Consider the following 21,041-nt stretch of genomic DNA (forward strand, 5'->3'; position numbering starts at 1 on the left):
TATAAAGAACAATTCCTCAAGTGGCATTTCTTTAAAAAAATTTTTTTTAAAGGTTTTATTTATTTCTGAGAGAGAGAGAGAGAGAGAGTAGGGGAGGGGCAGAGAGAGGGAGACACAGAATCTGAAACAGGCTCCAGGCTCTGAGCTGTCAGCACAGAGCCCAAAGCGAGGCTTGAACCCACAAACTGCAAGATCATGACCTGAGCCGAAGTCAGACACTTAACCCACTGAGCCGCTTAGATGCCCCACCAAATAGCGTTTCTTATGATAGAAGAGAAATACAAATGTGGATATGAACATCCTGGTTAAATAAACAGCAAAAAGGTGAGCTTTTGAGTTTATAAAAAATGTTGATTTTAATCCCCTTAAGAAAGATGTATTACTTGTCCTCCAGCCGCTGGGTTAGTCCTGGAGGAGAGCGAGCTGGGCCTGTAGCCCCAGATCCCCCCCATCCCCTTATGGTGCTAGCTTCCCTATAAAGCGCAGGGGTGACAAAATTTGAGAATAGAGGAACTTGTTCGTATATTGGTGGTAAACTCGGGTTAGCATATTTTGCCAGTACAATGTGTGTACCCTGCCCTGGTGTGAGTGTGTATATAGGGGTATTCTCACTCATTATGTAACCCACGTTCTAGAACTTTCTCTGCACCTGTTACTGCCCCAACCCCACCCCAGCCCCACATTTCATGCTGGATGTGAAGAGGCACCTGGCTGGCTTCCTTCCCACACGTCCAGGTAGACAGCAGTCAAACCTCTCTGTCTCCTTGGTCCCCAGTTCTGGTCCTGTGCTCTCTCCTCAGACCATGTTCTTCCTCGTGGACCGAGTTCCTGACCTCGCTGCTGAGGTACTTGGCCACACTTCTCTCTCCCACGTGCAGCCTCCCTGCACTTCATTTAAACAATGAGCGTCTCCCCTTTTCTTGTCAACTTTTCATGCTCATTTTTAAATTTCCTGGGGGTTCCAGTTGGTTCCCAAGTTAAACCTTATTTAAAAAGAATGATTTGACCAAAAAACACTTTTTAAAAAAAAAAAAGTTGATTAATTTATTTTGAGATAGAGATAGAGGGGCAGAGAGAGAATCCCGAGCAGGCTGTGCACTGTCAGCACGGAGCCCGATGCGGGGCTTGAACTTGAGTCAGAAGCTAACTGACTGAGCTACCCAGGCGCCCCCAAAATAAACTCTTAACTAGAAAGAACAAGATGGTGGTTACCAGAGGGGAAGGGGGTGGAGAGCACGCTTCTCTTGATGAGCACCGAGTAATCTCTGGAATTGTTGAGCCATTATACCGTTCACCTGAAACTAATAGAACAGTGTATGTTAATTACCCTGGAGTTAAAATAAAAATGAAAGAATGAAGAAATCTGTAGCTCTAACTAATAGATTATTCACCCAGCTCTATACTTTATGTCTCTGCTCTTAGGAGGCATACCATATAGGGTTAAAAGTTAGGGACTCCTGGGACACCTGGGTGGCTCAGTCAATTAAGCAGCCTCTTGATTTTGGCTCAGGTCATGACCTCAACGTTTGTGAGTTCAAGCCTTGCATCAGGCTCTGCACCGATAGCACCAATCCTGCTTGGGATTCTTTCTCTCTCTGCCCCTCCCCCACTTGCACTCTCTCTGTCTCTCCCAGTAAATAAGAAACTTAAAAAAAAAAAAAAAAAGGTTAGGGACTCCTGAGCCAGACTGCCTGGTTCTGGCAGTTACTACTGTGTGATGTCGGGCAAGTTCGTTAACCTCTCTGTGTCTCGGATACTTTATAATGGGAATAAAAAAATCCTTGTACCATATGTAGTTGTAGCGAAGGTTGGACAGGTCAGTGGAAAGCGTCTACGAGAGTGCCTGCCACAGAATGAGTGCTGCATAATTTTTGCCGTTCTTCTCCCAGCCAGTAGGTCCATCATTTGCTATTTCTGTCCCTTCGCACAGAGGCTCAGTGTTGACCCAGGCCTCTGTTCCCGCTGCATGCTGATGTTTGCACTTGGGCTAGTGACATGTTCATATACGTCTTTTAGGATCCTAAAGCCAACATCGTAAAGTATGTATATTAGTGGGTTGTGACAAAAATACCAGAATTTTTATCAATGAGAAAATACAAATTATGTATGTATGTTAACATGTATGTATAAATACATAAGTGTATATATTAACATGATAGTATAATGTAATATATGTATATAGTATGTATAATGTAATATGCATATATAGTATATATAGTGTTGTGGGGGTTAAAACACGCTTGTCAAATGACTGCAGGTTGTTCAAAAACCAAAGTGGGTTTGGTCTAATCCACCGTTTATTTTTGGTTCCCTGAAAATCCTCGGGTCTTCTCTGCTGAGAACACTCATTCGTGTCTTGAGCATCCGAGTTCTGTTTGGCATTCATCGCTTTCTACCCAAAGCGTCTCTTACTCAGGCTGAGATTTGCATCGTGGAAAGTTTTGCTGTTAAGTAAAGAAGACTTAGAATATCCTGATGGGTCAGTGCACAAATGTTACGTGTTCTGGGGAACAATCGCGGTGCAAACTCGTGTCTCCATGACAGCCAGTGGCCACTACCGCGGCTGTGCATTTGTATGTGGGCAGTGAAGTCTGATCACTCCTTAAAAAGAAAAAAAAAACAAAAACGGGGCAGGGCAGTGGGGTGGTTAGCAAATCAACTTTCCCAAACGCTACACCTTTCCTGGTTCGCCAGATGGAGGGGAGGGTGGGTGAAAGGGGGGAGGGTCCTGCCCATGCTGAGGCTGCAGCTGGATGGGGGCCTGTTACCAGGTCTGGCGGCACTGGGGCCAAGTTCAGGGATAGAGGTCTGACCATCTGAGGCCAGCACTAAGCTCACAGACAGAGGTCTCTGGTTATTTGCCTGTGTCATTGATTCGTAAGAGCAAGGTGTGAGAAATGCTGGCATAACTGGGATTATTATCTTTTTATTCTTCCTATCACAATTCATGGTGAGCCATTTGAGTTTTCCGTTTCAAACTCTGGCATTAATTTAGTTCCTTGCCTATCTTGATGTTTACTGGGATTCTAAGCCAAGCACCTTTGGAGTAGAAGTATTATTTGGCTTCTACTTATGTTGAGGGTTCTCTATACCAGTCTATCAGTCCTGGTCTTTGGATGGTTTTAGAGGGTTCTGGAAAGAAAAAAAAGAGTTGCTCAACAGTGGTGTCTTAATATCAGGTGTGAGTCTTCAGGATATGCCAGGTGGCATTGCTGGGATTAAATGAGATCCTATTACCAAAGGGCTGGTGGCTGGGAGGTGGAGGATGCATATGTGCTCCTTTCCACCCAAATATTAGCCAGCATGTAGGACACTGAAATAGGTTTCTCTAAGAAAACCAAGAACCCTGTAAGATTATGGTTTACCGTTTTTATAATTCTTAATATTTGAAACATTCCCAGCTCATTGAAAATTGTACACTCCCATATGCCATACTGGTTTAAAATGCAAGTTTTTGCCAAATGTGTCTTAAATTCTTAAAGAACTGAAACCCCACAAATAGAGAGGTAAGTGTCCCTCCCCATTACATCTCTGTCCCTTTCCCAGCTTAGAGATAACTCTACCCGGGTGGTATGCTTTCTTCTCATCCATGTATTTAACTCTCATGCATATGTGTGTATTCATAAATAATATCTAGTGTTGTGTTCTAAACACTTACCTAAGCGGTAGAATGTAGTATATATCCTTTAAATGTGTGTTTTCCACTCACTGAGATTTATGTGTGTCACATGTAGAATTAGCTCCTTTTAGGTGCTGTGTAGGATTTCATTGTATGAAGTACACCGTAATTTATGTAGCCGTTTCCCTTTTAAAAAATGTCTATTTTTGAGAGAGAGCAAATGGGGGAGGGGAAGAGGGAGGGGGAACAGAGGCTCTGAAGTGGGCTCTGCACTGACACCAGCGAGCCCGATGTGGGGTTCGAACTCCCGAACCGTGAGATCATGACCTGAGCCAAAGTTGGACGCTTAACTGACTGAGCCCCCCAGGCACCCCTGTTTAGCTACTTACTATGTTATTTAGTTATCACAGAACACATTGGGTATATTTGACCGTTTCAGAGCATGAATTTGAAGCCAGGTTGATCCAATCCCACCATGCCATGCTTTGGATAAATATTAGGAAAATGAAGCTGAGAAAACTGAGCTTGCAGGCGGCCCCCTAGTGTATCTCGGGGGAGTAAGGGACAGTGGTGGTTGTCGTCCTGGCCTGGACCAGGGCAGCCGTGCCTTCCTCAAGGAGGGCCACGCTGCAGGAGACACCCCGGGGCTGCGGAGGGGCTCAGCCACCTGAGGCCCCGCTTAAGGGAAGCACAAGACCCTTTCTTACTGAATAACAAGTGTACTAAATCAGTGATACTTTTGAGGCCGGAAAGGTCCTGGAGGATAGGGAGAGGTTTTAGAAGTGTAAGACGTGGACCCTACCCTCAGAGAACTTGAAGATCTCCCTGAGTGCGTGAAACTAACATGAAACACAACGAGCGAACGCTGACCAGCCTGGTAGGTGCTGAGCCCCTTGTCCGCTTTCTTAGTGAGGGGATAGTCTGTAGTTTTCTCTGCCCTTGACTTCTCGTTCAGTAATACCTTCTGGAAATCCTTTCAAGTCATCTAGCATAGAACTAACTCCTTTTGTAAAGGCCACGTAACGTTCCACGCTGTGGACATGCACGTCGTTTATTTGACTGTTCCCTTACTAATGGCTCCTCTCCCTCCCTCCCTCCTCCCCCACCATAAATTGCTGACAGCTGTATGTAGCACTTTTTGTCCTTGAATAGGTATCCCTCTGTGCTCTGATTTCTACAGGCATGGGATGGCTGGAGAGAAGCCTTATATAGCTTTTAAGTTTTAATACATGCTGCCATATTGCTTCCTAAAAAGACTGGAATTCATATTTCCTGACCACCAGTGTATGAGAGTGTCCCCTCCCTGCACCATCACCTCCAGTGGTTTTGATATCGCTTCTTGGGTGTCTGACTCAATACAAAGTTATACACCATTGTCCTCAATTTCTGTGGCCGGTAGGGAATATGAATGTCTGTTTGGACATGATGCTGTTTGTCTTTGACATTTTTTGTGCACTGCTCATCTTTTACCTGGTTAGTTCTTAGCCAGTGGGTTTCCCCCTTGATTAGTCTGTAAGAGCTGTTTGTACAGAATAGATCCCAGCCCTTTGCCATCTGTGTACATATATTTGGACCAGGTATATTTTTCTGTCGGCTCTGTTTACCAGCCGTTTCACTGAAGGATTATAGCAGCATATGGAGTTTCATTAGCTTAAAAGCAACCTAACTAGTCTGGGATGTTAACCATCATTTTGGAAAGGTCCATAAATGAAATATGGTGTTGATGGGTATGGTGCGATCTACTCGTTCAAGTGTGGGGCAGCTCACTGACATCACCTGAATTTTTTCACTTGTTTTTCAGATGTTCTTCAAGCAGTGGCGGAAGGGTCGGGGGGTGCGGAGCGGTTCGGGGTGTGGGAGGGTTCCTTACACATGTGCCTGATGCGTAGGAAAACAGTCTGATCTCTGAGTGGCTATACTGCACTCAACGGATCTCTGGTCCTCCCAGAAATGGAGTCCTGAAATTCTGTATCCTTCTTTTTTTAGAAATCACTTCCTCAAAGCCTCACCCACCTGTTGTGGGCAGAGTGACTCATCACAGCATCGAATTATACTGGGATCCGGAAAACAAAGCAAAACGGCAGGGACCTCAAGAGCAGTGGTTCAGGTTCTCGATTGAGGAAGAAGACCCCAAAATGCACACTTACGGTATCATTTATACGTAGGTGCAGTGTTGAATTGCTTAACATTTGCCGTGATTTCCTGATGTGCTGGAATGGTTTCTGTCATTTTTCTAAAAGGCCTCATTTGGAGCCTGGGTGGCTCCGTTGGCTAGGCGTCTGACTTCAGCTCAGGTCATGATCTCACGGTTCGTGAGTTCAAGCCCCGTGTCGGGTTCTCTGCTGTCAGCACAGAGTCTGTTTTGGATCCTTTGTCTCCCTCTCTCTGCCCCTCCCCTGCTTGCGCGTGCTCACTCTCTCAAGGAAAAAATAAAAGTTAATTTTAAAAAAAGGACAGGTTTGATTCTACTCCTATTTTAAAAGGACTTGTTTTGAAATGAAAGAAAAGAATGAATCAGCACTATCTGCATACACACTTTTTTGTGAATTACAATTTTTGGAAGATCTGCATTAACAGTAACTTTGAAATTAAACCTCCTATACCTTTGAGAGCTTCTTCAGCTTGTGTAATATTCTAATGGTATATTTTAAACCTCTGAAATGTGGAGACAGAATCAAGAGAATCTGAGATTAGGGGAGGTTCCGTCAGGCCGTTGTGTTTGGAGATGGGGGCTGGGCCCCCAGGTCTACCCTGGAATGTCTTAGGACCTCCGGTCCCACAGCTGTGCTTTGCTAGCTCTTTCCAGGCCATGTTCGTTCCCAGGTCAGGGCCTTGCTCGTTAACCTTTCTTTGAAGGCGTTTCCTTCTGTTTTCGTACAGCTGATTTCTTCACCCCACGCAAACATCAGGTCAAATGTCCCTTCCACCAAGGTCATCCGAAGTGGCGCTTCTCTCACCCAGGCATCCCCTCTGTCAGGACGTTCGCTCCTGTGTCTCATGACATTTGGCTTTGCTGCCTTTGTCCCACTGGCATGTCCACTTCGTCTCCCCACCAGCATTGAAACTGCACAAGAGGCTGGAAAGACTTCTGTCTGCCTAATCCCCTGTCCCCAGCTTCCAGGCACTGGAGCCTTGACACACAGTGGGCACGCTAAGCATTTGTCACATGAATTAATAAATGAGCATCACTCGGGGCAATCAAGAAGTTCTTTTTTTCTTACTCTGTATTTCAACTCTTACTTCTTCCCTTTGACAGCTTTGCCATTTGCAAAATGACTGTTTTAGGTATACCAAACATGAGATACAAATAAGGTCTGAACTGAAATTAATTTTGAGATCATTGTAGATCTCGTATCTGGTTGTAAGCAATAATACAGAAAGATCTTGTGAAGCTTTTGCCCGTTTCTGCCCATTTCCCCCGGTTCTAACGTTATGGGAAACCGCAGTGCTGGCTCACAGCCCGGATGCTGGCATGGGCCTGGTCGAGGGACAGAATTGCTCCAGCGTGTCGCTAGCCTTTCCTCGAGGTGGCATTGTGGGCATTGTGATCGTGTGAGGGTATTCACAGAGCCTTCCACTGTTCCCTGAGGGATGGTGGCCCTGAGATTTAATGAATAATTCTTTGTATCTAAAACAAAAACAAAAATAAAACAAAGCCTCCCCCACCAGAACCAACCAAAAAAATCCCCCAGAACAAACCCTAAACACATTTATCTGAAATGCAGTTAATCTGAAAATAATTCCTTGCCTGACTACTTGAAAATGTTATTCGAATTATGTCATGTTGTATGTTCTTCTCTATTAGGTAGTTTCCATCTAAAAGCATGAATTCTTTTTTAATGTTTGTTTATTTTTGAGAGAGATACATACAGAGTGCGAGTGGGGGAGGGGCAGAGAGAGAGGGAGACACAGAATCCAAAGCAGGCTCCAGGCTCTGAGCTGCCAGCACCGTGCCCGACGCGGGGTTCTAACTCCTCAACCATGAGATCATGACCTGAGCTGAAGTTAGCTTAACCGACTGAGCCACCCAGGCAACCCTAAAAGCATGAATTCTGATATTAGAAGTTATTTGTAAGGAGAAGGGAAAAGACCTGATTACCCCCCCTCCCCCATTTCCCTCACACACGCTGGCTGCACTTGCACTTGGGCACCTTAGGTGGGGCTCTACTGCACGTGCCTCCACTTGTCTGTCTCCTTTGCGGGGTGGCCAGGTAGCGAACCTCGCCTGGAGAGACTGCAGCCATGCACCCTGGCCTCTAGGCGGAGATGTCTGTTCCCCAGAGGGCTGTCTGGCTGCGGGATTCACCTGGCCGAGGTCCTGACATCGCGGAGTGCACAGCGAGGTCTTCCACCCGCCACCCCCAAGAGCCGCCTGAAATGCTTGCCTTCCCTCGGAGAATTGATGTGAAAGCTTGACACTAGGTGGCAGACTTAGACTGTGTTAATCGTGATCTCGTCTGCTTCATTATACTTTCTCTAGGTATCCTTAAGCCTGGCAATGCCGTACTTTGAAAACGCGGTGTAGAATATCTGACCTTGGAATGATGGATTTAAGAACTTCTTTCTGACTTGTCGGTTTCTGTTCCCGTTCACGGCCACTGGTCCTGGTGTTCTCTTTGGCTTGAGCTGTCCTCACAGCCAGGTACCCAGTTTTGTGAGTTTTCCGTTTGCAAACGCCTCCTTTGCTTCCCTTGGTGACACTGTGGCTTTTCCCCCGACGAGGATGCCAGCTCCATCTTCTAGATCATTCCTGGCCGTCTCTCCAGGTCCTAGGACCGTCTAGCGCACTTGCTGACGGGATTGGCCTCCTGCCCCTTTTCGGGCCTCTGTCCTTCCCTTCTGTCTTGCTTCGGTAACTTTCTTGTTAATCTTCCTTTTTACAAATTCCCTTCTGCGAGTCCCCATTTCTGGAAGGTTAAGCTCTTCAGACGAGCGTGGGATGCCCTCACAGTTCTCCGCCAACCTGTTTTTCTTGTTGTCTCTTGTTTCTGAGCATGAGTCGTCCGTGAGCGCGGTTTACTGTCCTTTGAATATGCCGACCCCTCTACATTCCTATGATACCTGTGCATTTCGTTTATGAACCATTCATTCACAATGACCATGCATTTCATTCATTTAATCAGCATGTATTAATGAGTATCTCCTGTGTGCCAGACACCATTCTGGATGCTGGGGATGCACACTGAACGAACAGACGCAATTTCGTCCCTCACGATGAGAAAAACAGTAAGAGACATAAGTGAAAATACAGAGTCAGTCAGATGGTGATAAGTGCAAGGAGAAAAAGCATAGGAAAAGTTGGGGGTTTGGAGCAGAGGTGAAGGATTCCCTGTGATGGTAACATCTGGGTAAAGAGGGGACGGATCTCTGGAGCCTTGTGAGGATCTGAAAGAACACTCCAGGCAAAAGAAATAGCAAGTGAGATGGACCTGTGCCTGGTATGTTCCAGGAGCACTGAGGAGCGGAGCGAGTGAGGAGAAGGGCCACACGGCACGAGGTTGGCGAGATGATGGGAGGTAGTCACCAGGCTCTGTGGGCTGGACAGAGCCGTGGCTTTTACCCCAGGAGATGGGAAAGCCAGTGGAGACCACTGATGTGAAGAGGGCACAGCCTGGCAGGTGCTTTCTGACCATCACTCTGGCTGCTGAGGGGAGAACAGCCTTCAGGAAGGCAGGTGCTTTTGCAAATAATTGAGGTGGGAGATGACAGAACAGAGTGTGAGGAGTAGTTGAATTTAGGACGGTTTTGAAGACAGACTTGAAGACTGCTCGTGGCTCAGATACAACATGTGAGGGAAGGAGGAGCTTCAAAGAGGCTAGACCTGTATCTGCACCTCCCGGACAGGAGAGCCCTGTGGCATTAAACCTCAGAACCTCCACACTTTAGGACAAAGGTTTCTGTCCCCGCGCGGAATCTCCATTGGGTTGCCCATGGCTCCCTTCCACGGTGTCTGTCTTCCACATCCACCTGGGCTGACGGAGCAGCCTCTGCCTGCGTGTTGCCAGTCACTGTGGCGGTGGGCAGAGGGCAGGGCATGCTTTCTTGAAGCTTCCATCCAGAATGACACATTTCAGTCCCGCTTCTACTTCGTTGCTCAAACCAAATCCAATCCTGTGGCGGCATCTGAGGTCAACAGGACAGAGGTACAGAACCCTTGGGAAGGCTTCAAATACTTGGGGACAATAATCCTTGTCTTCTGCTGGTGGCACCGAGGGTGTGGGCCCGAACGACCCGAGTAACAAAGATGGGAAGCCTGGGGAGGAGCAGAGCTCAGTTGGGACACCGGCTGGAGGTGCAGGGGAGACGTCGAGGAGCAGCTGGGGAGCACTGGGCTGGGGGAGAGTCAGGGCTATGGAAGTGAACTTCAGAGTCCCCAGCAGGAGGCTGGATTGGAACTGGGGGGGTGGAGTGACAGGTGCATAGAGAGAAATGGCAAGTCTGGCAACGGAGTCCTTAGGTGTTTAGTCTTTTCTTTCTCTTTCTTTCTCTTTCTCCCCCTTTCTTGCTTTCTCTCTCTCTCTCTTGCTTTCTCTCCTCCTCCCTTCCTCCCTTCCAAATTTATTTATTTTGACGGAGAAAGAGACAGCATGAGTAGGGGAGGTGGAGAGAGAATCCCAAGTGAGCTCCAGGCTCCGTGCAGAGCCCAACGCAGGGCTTGAACCCACAAACTGAGATCATGACCTGAGCCGAAATCAAGAGTCGGACGTTTAACCGACCGAGCCGCCCAGGCGCCCTTGGTATCTGGTTCCTTCTGTTCCATGTTTGCTCAGCTGCTGCATCAAATATTTGCTTATTGACTGATAACAAAAATACGGGCGTGTGTTATGCTTTCTTCTAGATTGTTTTGTTTGTTTAGGTACCGTGCTGGGGCCGTGGGAAGCTGTGCTTCTCCCACAGCCTCTGTTAGTCAGTCATCCCACGGCTGGGCTGCGATCCTTGTGAAGAACCACAACCAGCAACGGTGGCCCCGGCCACTGTGTGTGTCGGGGACCCTGCTTGGCGTCCTGTCGATTAAAGTGAGAGCTTCTAGCCTTCCATTAATGTGCTCAGTAATGTCTGCTTTCAGAACAGTTGTGTAATTTCTCTTTCCAGGGGTTATGAGGGAGCTGTTCGCTTCAGGGTGACCTTATGCCATTTAGCAACATTGGATTTTACTGGGGGCACTTCTGGTTTTGTTTTGGTCTAAAACTATGCTAAGTCTTTGACCCTTGACATTGAATTCCACTGAATCTTGGATAGTATATTCAATTTGAGCCCCTAAGGGTCTTTTCAGATGCCGAAAATCAGGGTTTATTTTCTATGATTCACATATCTATAGATCTGGATGTGTGCTCACCTAATGATAAAATCCACTCAGTCTTGAGACCGTGTGCCAGCCTGATAGATTTTAGATGGTGACAATAATGATTTTTTTTGGACCATGCAGTTTTTCTGAATATTTATCTTGGTTTTAGAGCTTTCACTTTTATGGTAAATATATTTATATCAACGTTTAACCCTTCTGTTTTCTTGGTTTAATTCAAATGTTTTTTCTTTAAAAAATGTTTTTTAAATGTTTATTTTTGAGACAGAGAGTACAAGGGGGCGGGACAGAGAGCAAGGGAGGCACAGAATCTGAAGCAGACTCCAGGCTCTGAGCTGTCAGCACAGAGCCCGATGCGGGGCTCGAACCCATGAACTGCAAGATCATGACCTGAGCTGAAGTCAGATGCTCCACCGACTGAGCCACCCAGGCGCCCCCAAATGTTTTTTTCTTAATGCTGTTGGTACCATTTCTTCATTGTCTTTGTTTCTTCTTTGTTGATGTGTGTTGGTTATCCCTTGCTGTGTAACAAACCACCCCCAAACTTAGTAGTTTTGTTTAAAGCAAAAAATCCTGCATTTGCTCCCGATTCCACGATTTGGGCAGGGTGGGGAAGGATGAACACGTGACTTGTCCTTTGCACTCAGGGCCCTCACAGTCTGTTGAGGGAGACTGACCGCAACCAAGATGGGGTCCTAGAGGAAGCAGACCGCATTCACAAAGCGCGTCCACCTGCTCTTTTAGTAGCTCTCAGAGCTTGCCGATTCGATTACCTGGTGTCATCGTCCCCCGTATCTCCTCTCATCCAGGGGATATGCAACGAAGCATGTTGTGGAAGGTCTGGAACCACGAACCCTGTACAGATTTCGACTGAAGGTCACCAGCCCCTCTGGAGAGTATGAGTATAGCCCAGTGGTCTCGGTATCTACAACCAGTGAGTATACACACACTAAACGCGTTTATCTGAACAGCAGCCTTCATTGATTGATTGATTGATTGCTTCAACAAGCAATGGAGGGGTCAAAAGATCCTGCCTGTTGCCTGGCCTTCCTGGAAGTGGAAACCATTCCGCTTTTAAACACCATGATGACCTTGTTTATGGGCCGGGTCTGACCACAGCGTGGGGGGGACGTCTATGTGTGCTCTAACAGATGGGGAGAGCCATTCTGGGGCCAGCACCACCCTGTGAATGCACACTCAGTACACAAGGATGGGGTCCCCTTTCTTGGGAAATGGGCTGCAGGGGTGTGGGCTGAGATACAGGCCGCCTGTTCTGGTGTCTCCTGGTGTTCTGATGTCTACAAAGTGGTGTGACCCTTTTGGACAGTTTCAGTTATACGTCTCACACACAAATCTGATTTCTGGGGATGCCGTGAGGAAAACTGAACAATGTGGCTTCCACACGGATGGGGTGAGAGGCTGGTCATGCTGCCTCTTACCGGTGTGTCCTTCCTCCGGGTCACATTTGAGGGTGCAGATATTTTCTGTGATCGCTAATCTTTTTTATTATTAATTAGTTTATTATTATTATTATTAGTTTATTTTGAGAGATAGCAAGTAGGGTAGGGAAACAGTGAGAGGGAGAGAGAGAATCTCAGGCAGGCTCCATGCTGTTAGTGCAGAGCCCCACACAGGGCTTGAACTCACAAACCATGAAATCATGACCTGAGCTGGAGTCAAGAGTCGGATGATTAACCGACTGAATCACCCAGGCGCCCCTCTGTGATTGAGACTTGAAAATGTTTTAAAAATGTGTGTATCCAGAGTGTGGTAGAGATTAAAATGGTCAGAAAAGTTCTTCATGGCCTGCTCACTGAAAACACACACACATCTTTTTTGAGTTGCTCAAATTTATTAGAAAGGGAGAGAGAGCCTGTGTGCGAGCAAGCGCGAGCATGAGCAGGGGAGGGGCAGAGAGAGAATCCCAAGCCGGCTCCATGCTGTCAGCACAGAGCCTGCTGTGGGGCTTGAACTCACGAACTGCGAGGTCATGACCTAAGCTGAAATCAAGAGTCAGATGCTTAACTGACTGACCCTTCTATGTGCCCCTAGTAAAAGTTACTTTAAAGTTTTGGTGAATATCATATTTGGCATGCATGTGTGTGTACACACACACACACACACACACACACACACACACACCATTTTTTCCTCCTGTGGCTTTCAGTTGTGCCCCTTTGTGCGTTTATTTGTGGAAGTTTTTGTGTGAATTAAAGATGACCTTGAGGTAGCCTCTAAGATCTTCACTTGCAAACAAGGTGCCGGGGAGTCGGGTGTCAGCTTGGCGAACTGAGAGTTTAGGGACAGCTGTGAGTCATGTACATCCCCCAAGGCGCTCGGCTCGCCGTGAAGACACATAATTTCAGAGGAGACTTTGGAAGGGAAATGGTCAGTTACAGAGACGTAGGTCAGGGAAGAGGGCTTGTCCCTGACGTGGTGGCCATGAAAGCCTTTTCTTCATTTGGAGGGTAGGGAGCTCCTGGAGATTTTAGGGGGGAAAGAAGGCAGAGCGACAGAGCGTGGGCTCTTCTGTGTTGAGGGCAGGTGCGGAGAAGGGGAGCAGGGGCCGGAGGAAGGTTAGCAAAGGGAGCCTACTGCTTGAACAGAGTCTCTGCAGGGGACGCTGGGCCAGGACGGTCCCCGCTGTCTTCTCTCCCCAGCCACCCACAGGTCATCCCCAAACCCCACTGCCTTTGCCCCTCGTCTCTGGAGCGTTCCCACCTTGGAGCCCCCGTTCCCAGCACCCCCCCCGCCCCTCTGCCTGCTGAGCCCACTCCCTGGGAGAGCCAGGGAGGTGCCTGGTGCCCCCCCGGCTGCCACGTGCTTATGTGCCTCCCTTGGCACACAGCTTCGTCTCACCACTTCTGATAACTCTGCGTCTTATTTTGTGTATTTTTCGTCTTCTTGGTCTCCTACCGACTTGTGTGCTTTTGAAAGGAGAATGTGACAGGACAGTCATCTAGCATGTAGAAGCCCATCTAGCATGTTAGAAGTCCTATACACCCATCTAGTAAGCAGAAATCTATCTAGCATGTAACAGCCCATCTATGGGGCACCTGGGTGGCTCAGTTCCTTAAGCATCCAACTTTGGCTCAGCTCATGATCTCCCGGTTTGTGAGTTTGAGCCCCCCATTGGGCTCTGTGCTGACAGCTCAGAGCCTGGAGCCTCCTTCAGATTTTGCATCTCCCCCACTGCCCCTCCCGTGCTCATGCTCCATCTCTGTCTCTTAATAAAAAATAAAAAAGTTAAAAAAAAATTTAAAAAAGACCATCTAGCATGTTAGAACTCTCATCTATCATGTAGAAGTCCACAAATGGGTGGGTGGATAGTGGATGGAAAGGCCTAGAGGCAGAATTAGGATGAGGAGAAACACTACTTTTCTCAGTGCGCACTCCTGTCTCTTGGGAGACGGGCTTGTTTCCCGCTGGCTGGGGAGACTGCACGTGACCCTGCAGGGTGAGGCTGGACAGGATGCAGGACGCATGTGAGCCTCAGGTGCCACTGGCACATGGGAGCCAGGGCAGGGGCTTGTGGACCTTCTGGCCAGAGTTGACGGGTGTTCGCGTACCACTCAGAGCCCTTTAGGAGGGGCAGAGGCCATAGTCACTTTCCATCAGCTGGTGAGGATGGAGCCACCTTCTTGCTGAGCCGGCTTCCGGGAGGCGGCCGCGGAGAGCTGGTCCCCTGTCCTGGGCACCCGTCACTGCGGTACCTGGCTTCCATGGGTCATGAGACCAGACGTCCTGCGGGGACCGGGGAGCGATGGAGATGTGGCTCCTGGTGATGACCGGTGTACTGGGGCTTCCTGAGCCTTTCGCTGGTAGGTCCTTGTGTGGTGCCGCGGCCCACACGCAGCCTCGGGGCTCTGTCGGGGCACAAAGGTCAGGCAGGGTACCCTCTTCTGCCTGTGGCCCCTTATGCTGTTATTATATTTCTAATGCCCACAGCAGACCCCCTCAAGGAGGGGAGATCATGCTAACCAAAGAATTAAAACTGCGAATATTCTCCAAAACAAGTGAAAATGCTTCTGCAGTTGATCATTTGCATTTAGTTTGAAAGTGTTTTAATGACTTGCAAAAGCACGTACATTGTTTGAATAAAGGATGCTCAGCTTTTTTTTTTTTTTTTTTAAATTCCAGGTAAAGTACACGAGACTCTTGCTTAAATGAGACATGCGATTTTAATCAGTCGGGCCCTTAAAAAGAGAAAAACAGCTGCTGCTTTTTAATTGGCAAAGATCTCCTCCAATGAGCTCATCACTTATTCACTGCTTCTAAGAGAGACTTAAATCCCACCAAGAAAGGGGTTCCCCCATTATAATATCTTCTGGCACACGTGTGGCCCGATGACCCTTTTACAGACCCGGGCGCTGGCTTTCTGTCCTTCCTCCGGGTGTCCCCTGACGCGGTCCCGCCTGAGGAGCTCCACGCAGCGCGGGCCAGTGCTCCCCGGCATCCTCCCCACAGGCAGCATCCGTTCTGTGCTTGTCATTGCAGCACTCAGGGGAAACATCAGCTAAGCAAACCCACAGAGGCCAAGCCTGCCATCTTTGTATTCAGTTGCACTTAACCGACGGCAGTCCCTTGGGCCAGGCCCACAATGTCTTAAAGGATTCCAGGGTAGGAGGAGTGGAATGTTTGGCTCACCCTGGAATTTCCTCTCTTTTCAGTGTGTCTCCTGTCGGCAGGGGGAGAGAGAGCGAGCTGCTGTGCATTGCAGACAGGAGTCTTTTCATTTCTGTTTCTCTGTCAAAGTCCCAGAAACCGGGACTGTGCCCTTCCCTGGTTGATCCACGCCTGGTGTGAAGCCGCAGCTCCTCTTTACCTTCCAAGCAGTTTTCTGAGATGGGTTAATGAGTTAATGCTGAGAAAGAGCGTTTATGTCCAGAATGATAGTTCTTGCTTCCTTTTGCCAAAACTCAGCAAGCGAGGAAGGGTTAACAATATGCTATGTTCCCTCTCTTCTGTGAGATGCCCTTTTGTTTCAGATAAAGTTACGAGGGCACTGGGTACCTCTTGCAGAAGCCGGGCTATATAATACGTTCATTCAAATTATGTCCTGCTCTCATAATACCCCAGTCTTTGCTACGCAAAGTACTCAAGCTTCTAAGCCCCCAAATGAGCTGCTTTCATTTCCCAATATTTGCATGATGCAGGGCTTCCTGGGTAGGATGCACCAGGATGTGCCCTCCACCCCCCGAAACAGCCGTACAGGTCACGTAAGATGGACCGTATGGATTGGAGGTGGTTGGTACAGAAATACACTGAGATACTGCAAGTGCTTTTAGAACTTTCTTTAAAGTCTCAAGATGTTAGTGCTTTCCTGAAGCTTTTTGGTCTTTAGCATTCCCTTTCATTGAACACTTTGTGTGTGTGTGGGGGGGATTGTATTTGTTTACTTAAGAAGCCTGCTTATATTCAACATTTAATATGATTGGAAGTATGTGATGAACTGGCCTGCTACCTCCTACCCAAGGAAGGAGCGTGGCCTTATGAAAAGACTCGTTTTGAGCTCTGATGTTGCCCACTCCTACCTGCTGGACCTTGCACAACTCACTCAGCCTTCCTGGCTCTCAGTTTTGTGTGCTGAAGAAGAATCTAGAAAGCTTTCTGTAAAGTCCTAGATAGAGCTTAATCCGTAGGATTTGAGTTAGGATGCCATATTTAAAAATTTAGCAGGAATAGGGTGAGCTTCCTGTGTTCTTCTGGATGATTCTATGCAAATTACTTGTTTTTGTATTTTCGGTGGGAATTGAAGTTTGAGAGTCACAGGAGGGGGAGATGTTTGGCGAGATAACAGACATAACACCGCCATTCTGCTCTTCCCCTCCTATCTGAAGAAGGAAGGGACTTTCCATGGGTTTGTCTACTTAAGTATGGTTGGGTCATCTCATAGATCATTTTAAGTTCATATTCGCCCAGAGTTCATTCATCTAGCCCAGAGTTTCTCAACCTTGGCACTGCTGACATCTGGGGGCTGGATAGTTCTCGCCCTGTGCACTGTAGGATGTTTATCGCCATTCCTGGCCTCTACCCAACAGATATGACAACAACAAAATGTCTCCAGGCTATACCGAATGACCTCTGGGGGCGTGGGGAGGGTGTACAAAACCCTGCCCCCTTCCCTGGCCCCCAGGAGGACCCCCCCCAGGCTAGCTATGCTCTTCCTTAGACGGAGGTGGGCAGTGTCCTTTGACAGTTTATCCTGATCCTTTTATTTGAAGCTTTGGGTCTAAAACTATGTGTGGAATGATGAAAAGGAAGTACAATGTGGCTAAAAAAAAAAAAACAAAAAACCTTTAGGAGATTGGCAAGCTCTAGCAGACAAAATTGTTATTTCAAAATGGTTTTAACTTGGCTTAACTTTATTTTTACCAGAAGAAAGGGTATCAGCTAGAAGGTCATTCTGATAGTGATCCCTACATTCTTCTGTCCCCCGGTTTCCCAGGGTGTAATTTCCCAGCTAAAATCCTCCAAGGAAACCAGTAGAAAAGTGGCTCCAGTGCCCAGGAGGATCTGACGTCCCAGAGAGATTTTCTACCTAAGGAGCAGGGGCAGGGAGTTTACTGCCCACCTGGCAGTGATGTCCAGGGCTCCTCTGGAGATGATACTGCAAGAGGGCGGTGACGTAGCGGGTGGGCCCCAAGAAGCAGTTTGGGGTGCAGTTCAGGAGGCGGGTGTTTTCTTTTAGGGTTTAGGATACTAATAGGTTGGAAGCTGATGCTCCCATGTAGGTGACAAAGGAGAGGAACATGCTTGTCCTGTTCAATCTGGGACCCTCAGGGTCAAGACTGGGCGTGTGAGTTACTCAATACACACTTGTCGAATGAACGGATGAGACCTTTGAGCTGCCCGGAACTGGGGATTATACACTCGGTGCCCATCTGGGTCGGGTGCTAAGTGGTGGGGGGTTGGGCATAGGCGGAAGAGCAGGGTGGGGCCGTGCCGCCTACGGGCAGCTGCCATGACCATTACCACCACCTCAACCACAGACCTGTGTTGGCTACTAACCATGTGCCAGGTGCTGTTCTGAGTGCTCCCCTTGGGTCTCATTTAAGCGTAAGCGTTCACACAGGTAGGACGTCTATCTGAAGCAAGTCAAATCGTGGAATAAATGCCTTGAAAGATGGGCTTCCCTCACTTGGTTCTTCTTTCTCCCTCTCTGCTGATTTCTAAACTCCAGCCCTGTTCTCCCCTTTGAGGGAGTTACTGGTCTCCGGCACAGAGGGACGCCCTCCCTTCTGCCCCACTTCCCGTTGTGCCTTGGGTATTGTGCAGAATCCTCCTCCTCACTCTTCTCCACTTGGCAGGCTCTCCCCCCAATCAGGCTTTCTCACGGCGGCCCCCCTCTGCGAATGGGCCCTTCCTGCCCCCAGAAGGGAGCCAGGTCAACCTGAATGTTACATTCTTGGGAAGAACTGAGATTTTGGATTTCAAATATCAAGCAATTTAAAGCAGATTTTGAAAAGGTTTTATTTAATTTTTTAAACTGATTTTTGAGAGAGAGAGAGAGAGAAGGGAGCATGGGAGGGGCAGAGAGAGAGGGAGAGAGAGAGAATCCCAAGCAGGCTCTGCTGTTAGCACTGAGTCCCACGTGAGGCTTGAACTCATGAATAATGAGATCATGACCTGAGCTAAACCCAAAAGTTGATCGCTTAACCCACACAGCCACCCAGGCACCCCTATATCAAAGCAATTGTTTCTTCAAGTAGCGTAGTGACTCTTTGGCAAACAAAACCACTTTGTGACGATAGTGGGGCTTTTCCTGGCTCATAAGAGGCATGTATTAAGTCTTATGAAATCTGAAAGGATTATTTTCACATATAAAAACAACATTCACAAAGTAGTACTCTTGAGAATATCCCAAATCCTTAGGACAATCTAAATGTTCTTAATCTATGGAAACAAGGTCTTTTTCAGTAAAAGAAGTTCAATAGGAAACAGAAGATCTACTTAACGGAATAGTCAAGTGCCTTCTTGGGGATGAACGTGAGAGCATCCACTCAAGGCCGCCGGAGGAGGGGCGATGCAGCCGGGATGAATCTTCTTTCATTTGCTTTTGGATGACTGCTTTCCGTCTTCGTTCTTCAGGAGAGCCCATAAGTAGTGAGCACTTTCATCGAGCCGTCAGTGTGAATGACGAAGAACTGCTGGTTCGAATACTTCAGGGAGGGTGAGAGAAATCTGCCTTAAACATTAAAAAAATTTTTTAATGCCCAGCAAGCGCACAAACACACTTATTTCCCCCAAACTTCCCATGCCTTTGAAATTGCTCCAAAATTGATCTCCGATGACTGGTGTGAGTCAGCATAGTTAATAAAGATGACCTTTAAGCACCGTGTAAATCCTCTATTTGGTAGATATCAAATGAAAATTGAAGATGAAAATTAGGAGTCTGGGTGTCCTATTTTCTTTCCAGAAATAATTTGAGACTCTGGCTCCTATGCCATAGCATTTAGGCACCTTTCACCCCAAAGTGCCCATATTTATCTTATTCCTGATGAAATTGAGCAATCATTAAATCAGCCGTTTTTTATTCAAAAGGTGGGTAAAAACACTTGAAGTAGGAAATACAGTGGCTACTGATGGAATATTTGAGGCCACCTCCTAATGAAAAGTGGACAATGTTACTTAGATTCTTTTTGAATATCAGTAATTCGGAGTACGTTAGAAGACAGGTCATTTGTGAGTAGGGCTCTTAATTTGGGGAAGAGAAGTGTCCCACAAAAAGCCAAGGCTCCTAAGCTGGTATTTAAGAGCTCTGCTTTCTTCCTCCAAGGGCAGCGTTTCTTGTCCATTGGGTGAGATGGGAATTGAGGGGGGGATGCGGGTCTCCCCCAGTCTAGGCTCGTGGTAGAGCAGCGCCTGCACCAAAGACACCGGGTCCCCTGCCACAGGAGGGGGTGGCACTCTTCACAGAGTCTTCTACCTGACGGCATCATGGTTCTGAGTGGAAGGGAGGGCTTAGTTTAAGTGGAATTACAACAATTTTCTCTCCTCGTGCATTTGAATCCTTTAAAAATATTAGGCAGGGCAGTGTAAGACCACAGAAAATGGTCCAAAAGAAACTGGAATTTTTGGGAAAATGAATCATTGTAGCCACATGTGCCACCCCACAGGTGACATCAGCTGTGAATCTCCAGGGAGCCACGCCGAGCATGTTAATCTCTCTTCTCTGTGTTTTTCCCCAAGAAATATTAAGGTTGATGTTCCCAATAAGTTTGGCTTTACCGCCCTGATGGTCGCTGCCCAGAAAGGATACACCGGGTGAGGCTCCTCCTTTCGGATCTCTGAGTGGTTGAACCTTTCCCTCCCCCACCCCGGAAGGCTGCGGTCAGAGCCTGGGTGGGGAGGGAATGGGTGTGTGGGAGCCTTACTTCTCTCTTTCCAAAACTGTACCATGTAAGGGCTGAACAAACACTGTCTTTTGGTTTTTTTTAATGTTTATTTTTGAGAGACCGAGAATGTATGATGGAGTGAGTGGGGGAGGGGTGGAGAGAGAGAGATGGAGACAGAGCATATGAAACAGGCTCTGTGCTGACAGCAGAGTCCACTGCGGGGCTCGAACTCACGAAGGAACCGTGAGATCATGACCTGAGCCGAGGTCAGTTGCTCAACCGACTGAGCCACCCAGGCGCCCCTCAGCTGTCTTAATCATGAAGCTCTATGACATGCAGGAAATCATGTAAAAATGTATAAATCACATGGTGAGGTAGAGAGGTAGCCACTTAATTGTATTTTGTGATACTTTTTATCTGTCCCAGGAAAACCGGTTATTGGAATTTGAATTTCTTTAGAAAAAAATTAAAGGGGAAGGGAAATTGATTCTGGAAAATAGACTTCCCTGGTAGGTTGCTAAGATATAATTTTCACTGACACACCCCATTATCTCTATGCCACACAGAAGCATAAATACGAATAGCTTATTTTTCAATCATATTTATATTTAACCACTTAAGTGCCATTTTGAAAAACAGACCTATATTTTATTAAATGCTGCCATTTGAAAATCTATTTAAAAGACTCATTAAAGTGACAGTAGAATAGTATGATAGTACAATGTGTTTCCTGTGGTATAGTTTGTTTTCAATGAATAATTCATATGAGTGATAAACCCCA

General features: G+C 47.3%; 1 protein-coding gene across 1 annotated transcript in view; it reads left to right on the top strand.

Annotated features, from left to right (window-relative positions):
• The window catches only part of FANK1 (fibronectin type III and ankyrin repeat domains 1), a 102,673-nt gene that overhangs the window by 67,593 nt on the left and 14,039 nt on the right, over window positions 1-21,041 (top strand). The window contains exons 2-5 of the mRNA XM_077762968.1: window positions 5,606-5,780; window positions 11,732-11,856; window positions 19,014-19,095; window positions 20,115-20,189. Coding sequence (XP_077619094.1) covers window positions 5,606-5,780; window positions 11,732-11,856; window positions 19,014-19,095; window positions 20,115-20,189 — 457 coding nt within the window. The remainder of the gene's footprint in view (window positions 1-5,605; window positions 5,781-11,731; window positions 11,857-19,013; window positions 19,096-20,114; window positions 20,190-21,041) is intronic.

The sequence above is a fragment of the Crocuta crocuta genome, unplaced genomic scaffold (genome assembly GCF_008692635.1).
Source record: "Crocuta crocuta isolate KB4526 unplaced genomic scaffold, BGI_CrCroc_1.0 scaffold466, whole genome shotgun sequence".
In the NCBI taxonomy this organism is placed as follows: Eukaryota; Metazoa; Chordata; class Mammalia; order Carnivora; family Hyaenidae; genus Crocuta; species Crocuta crocuta.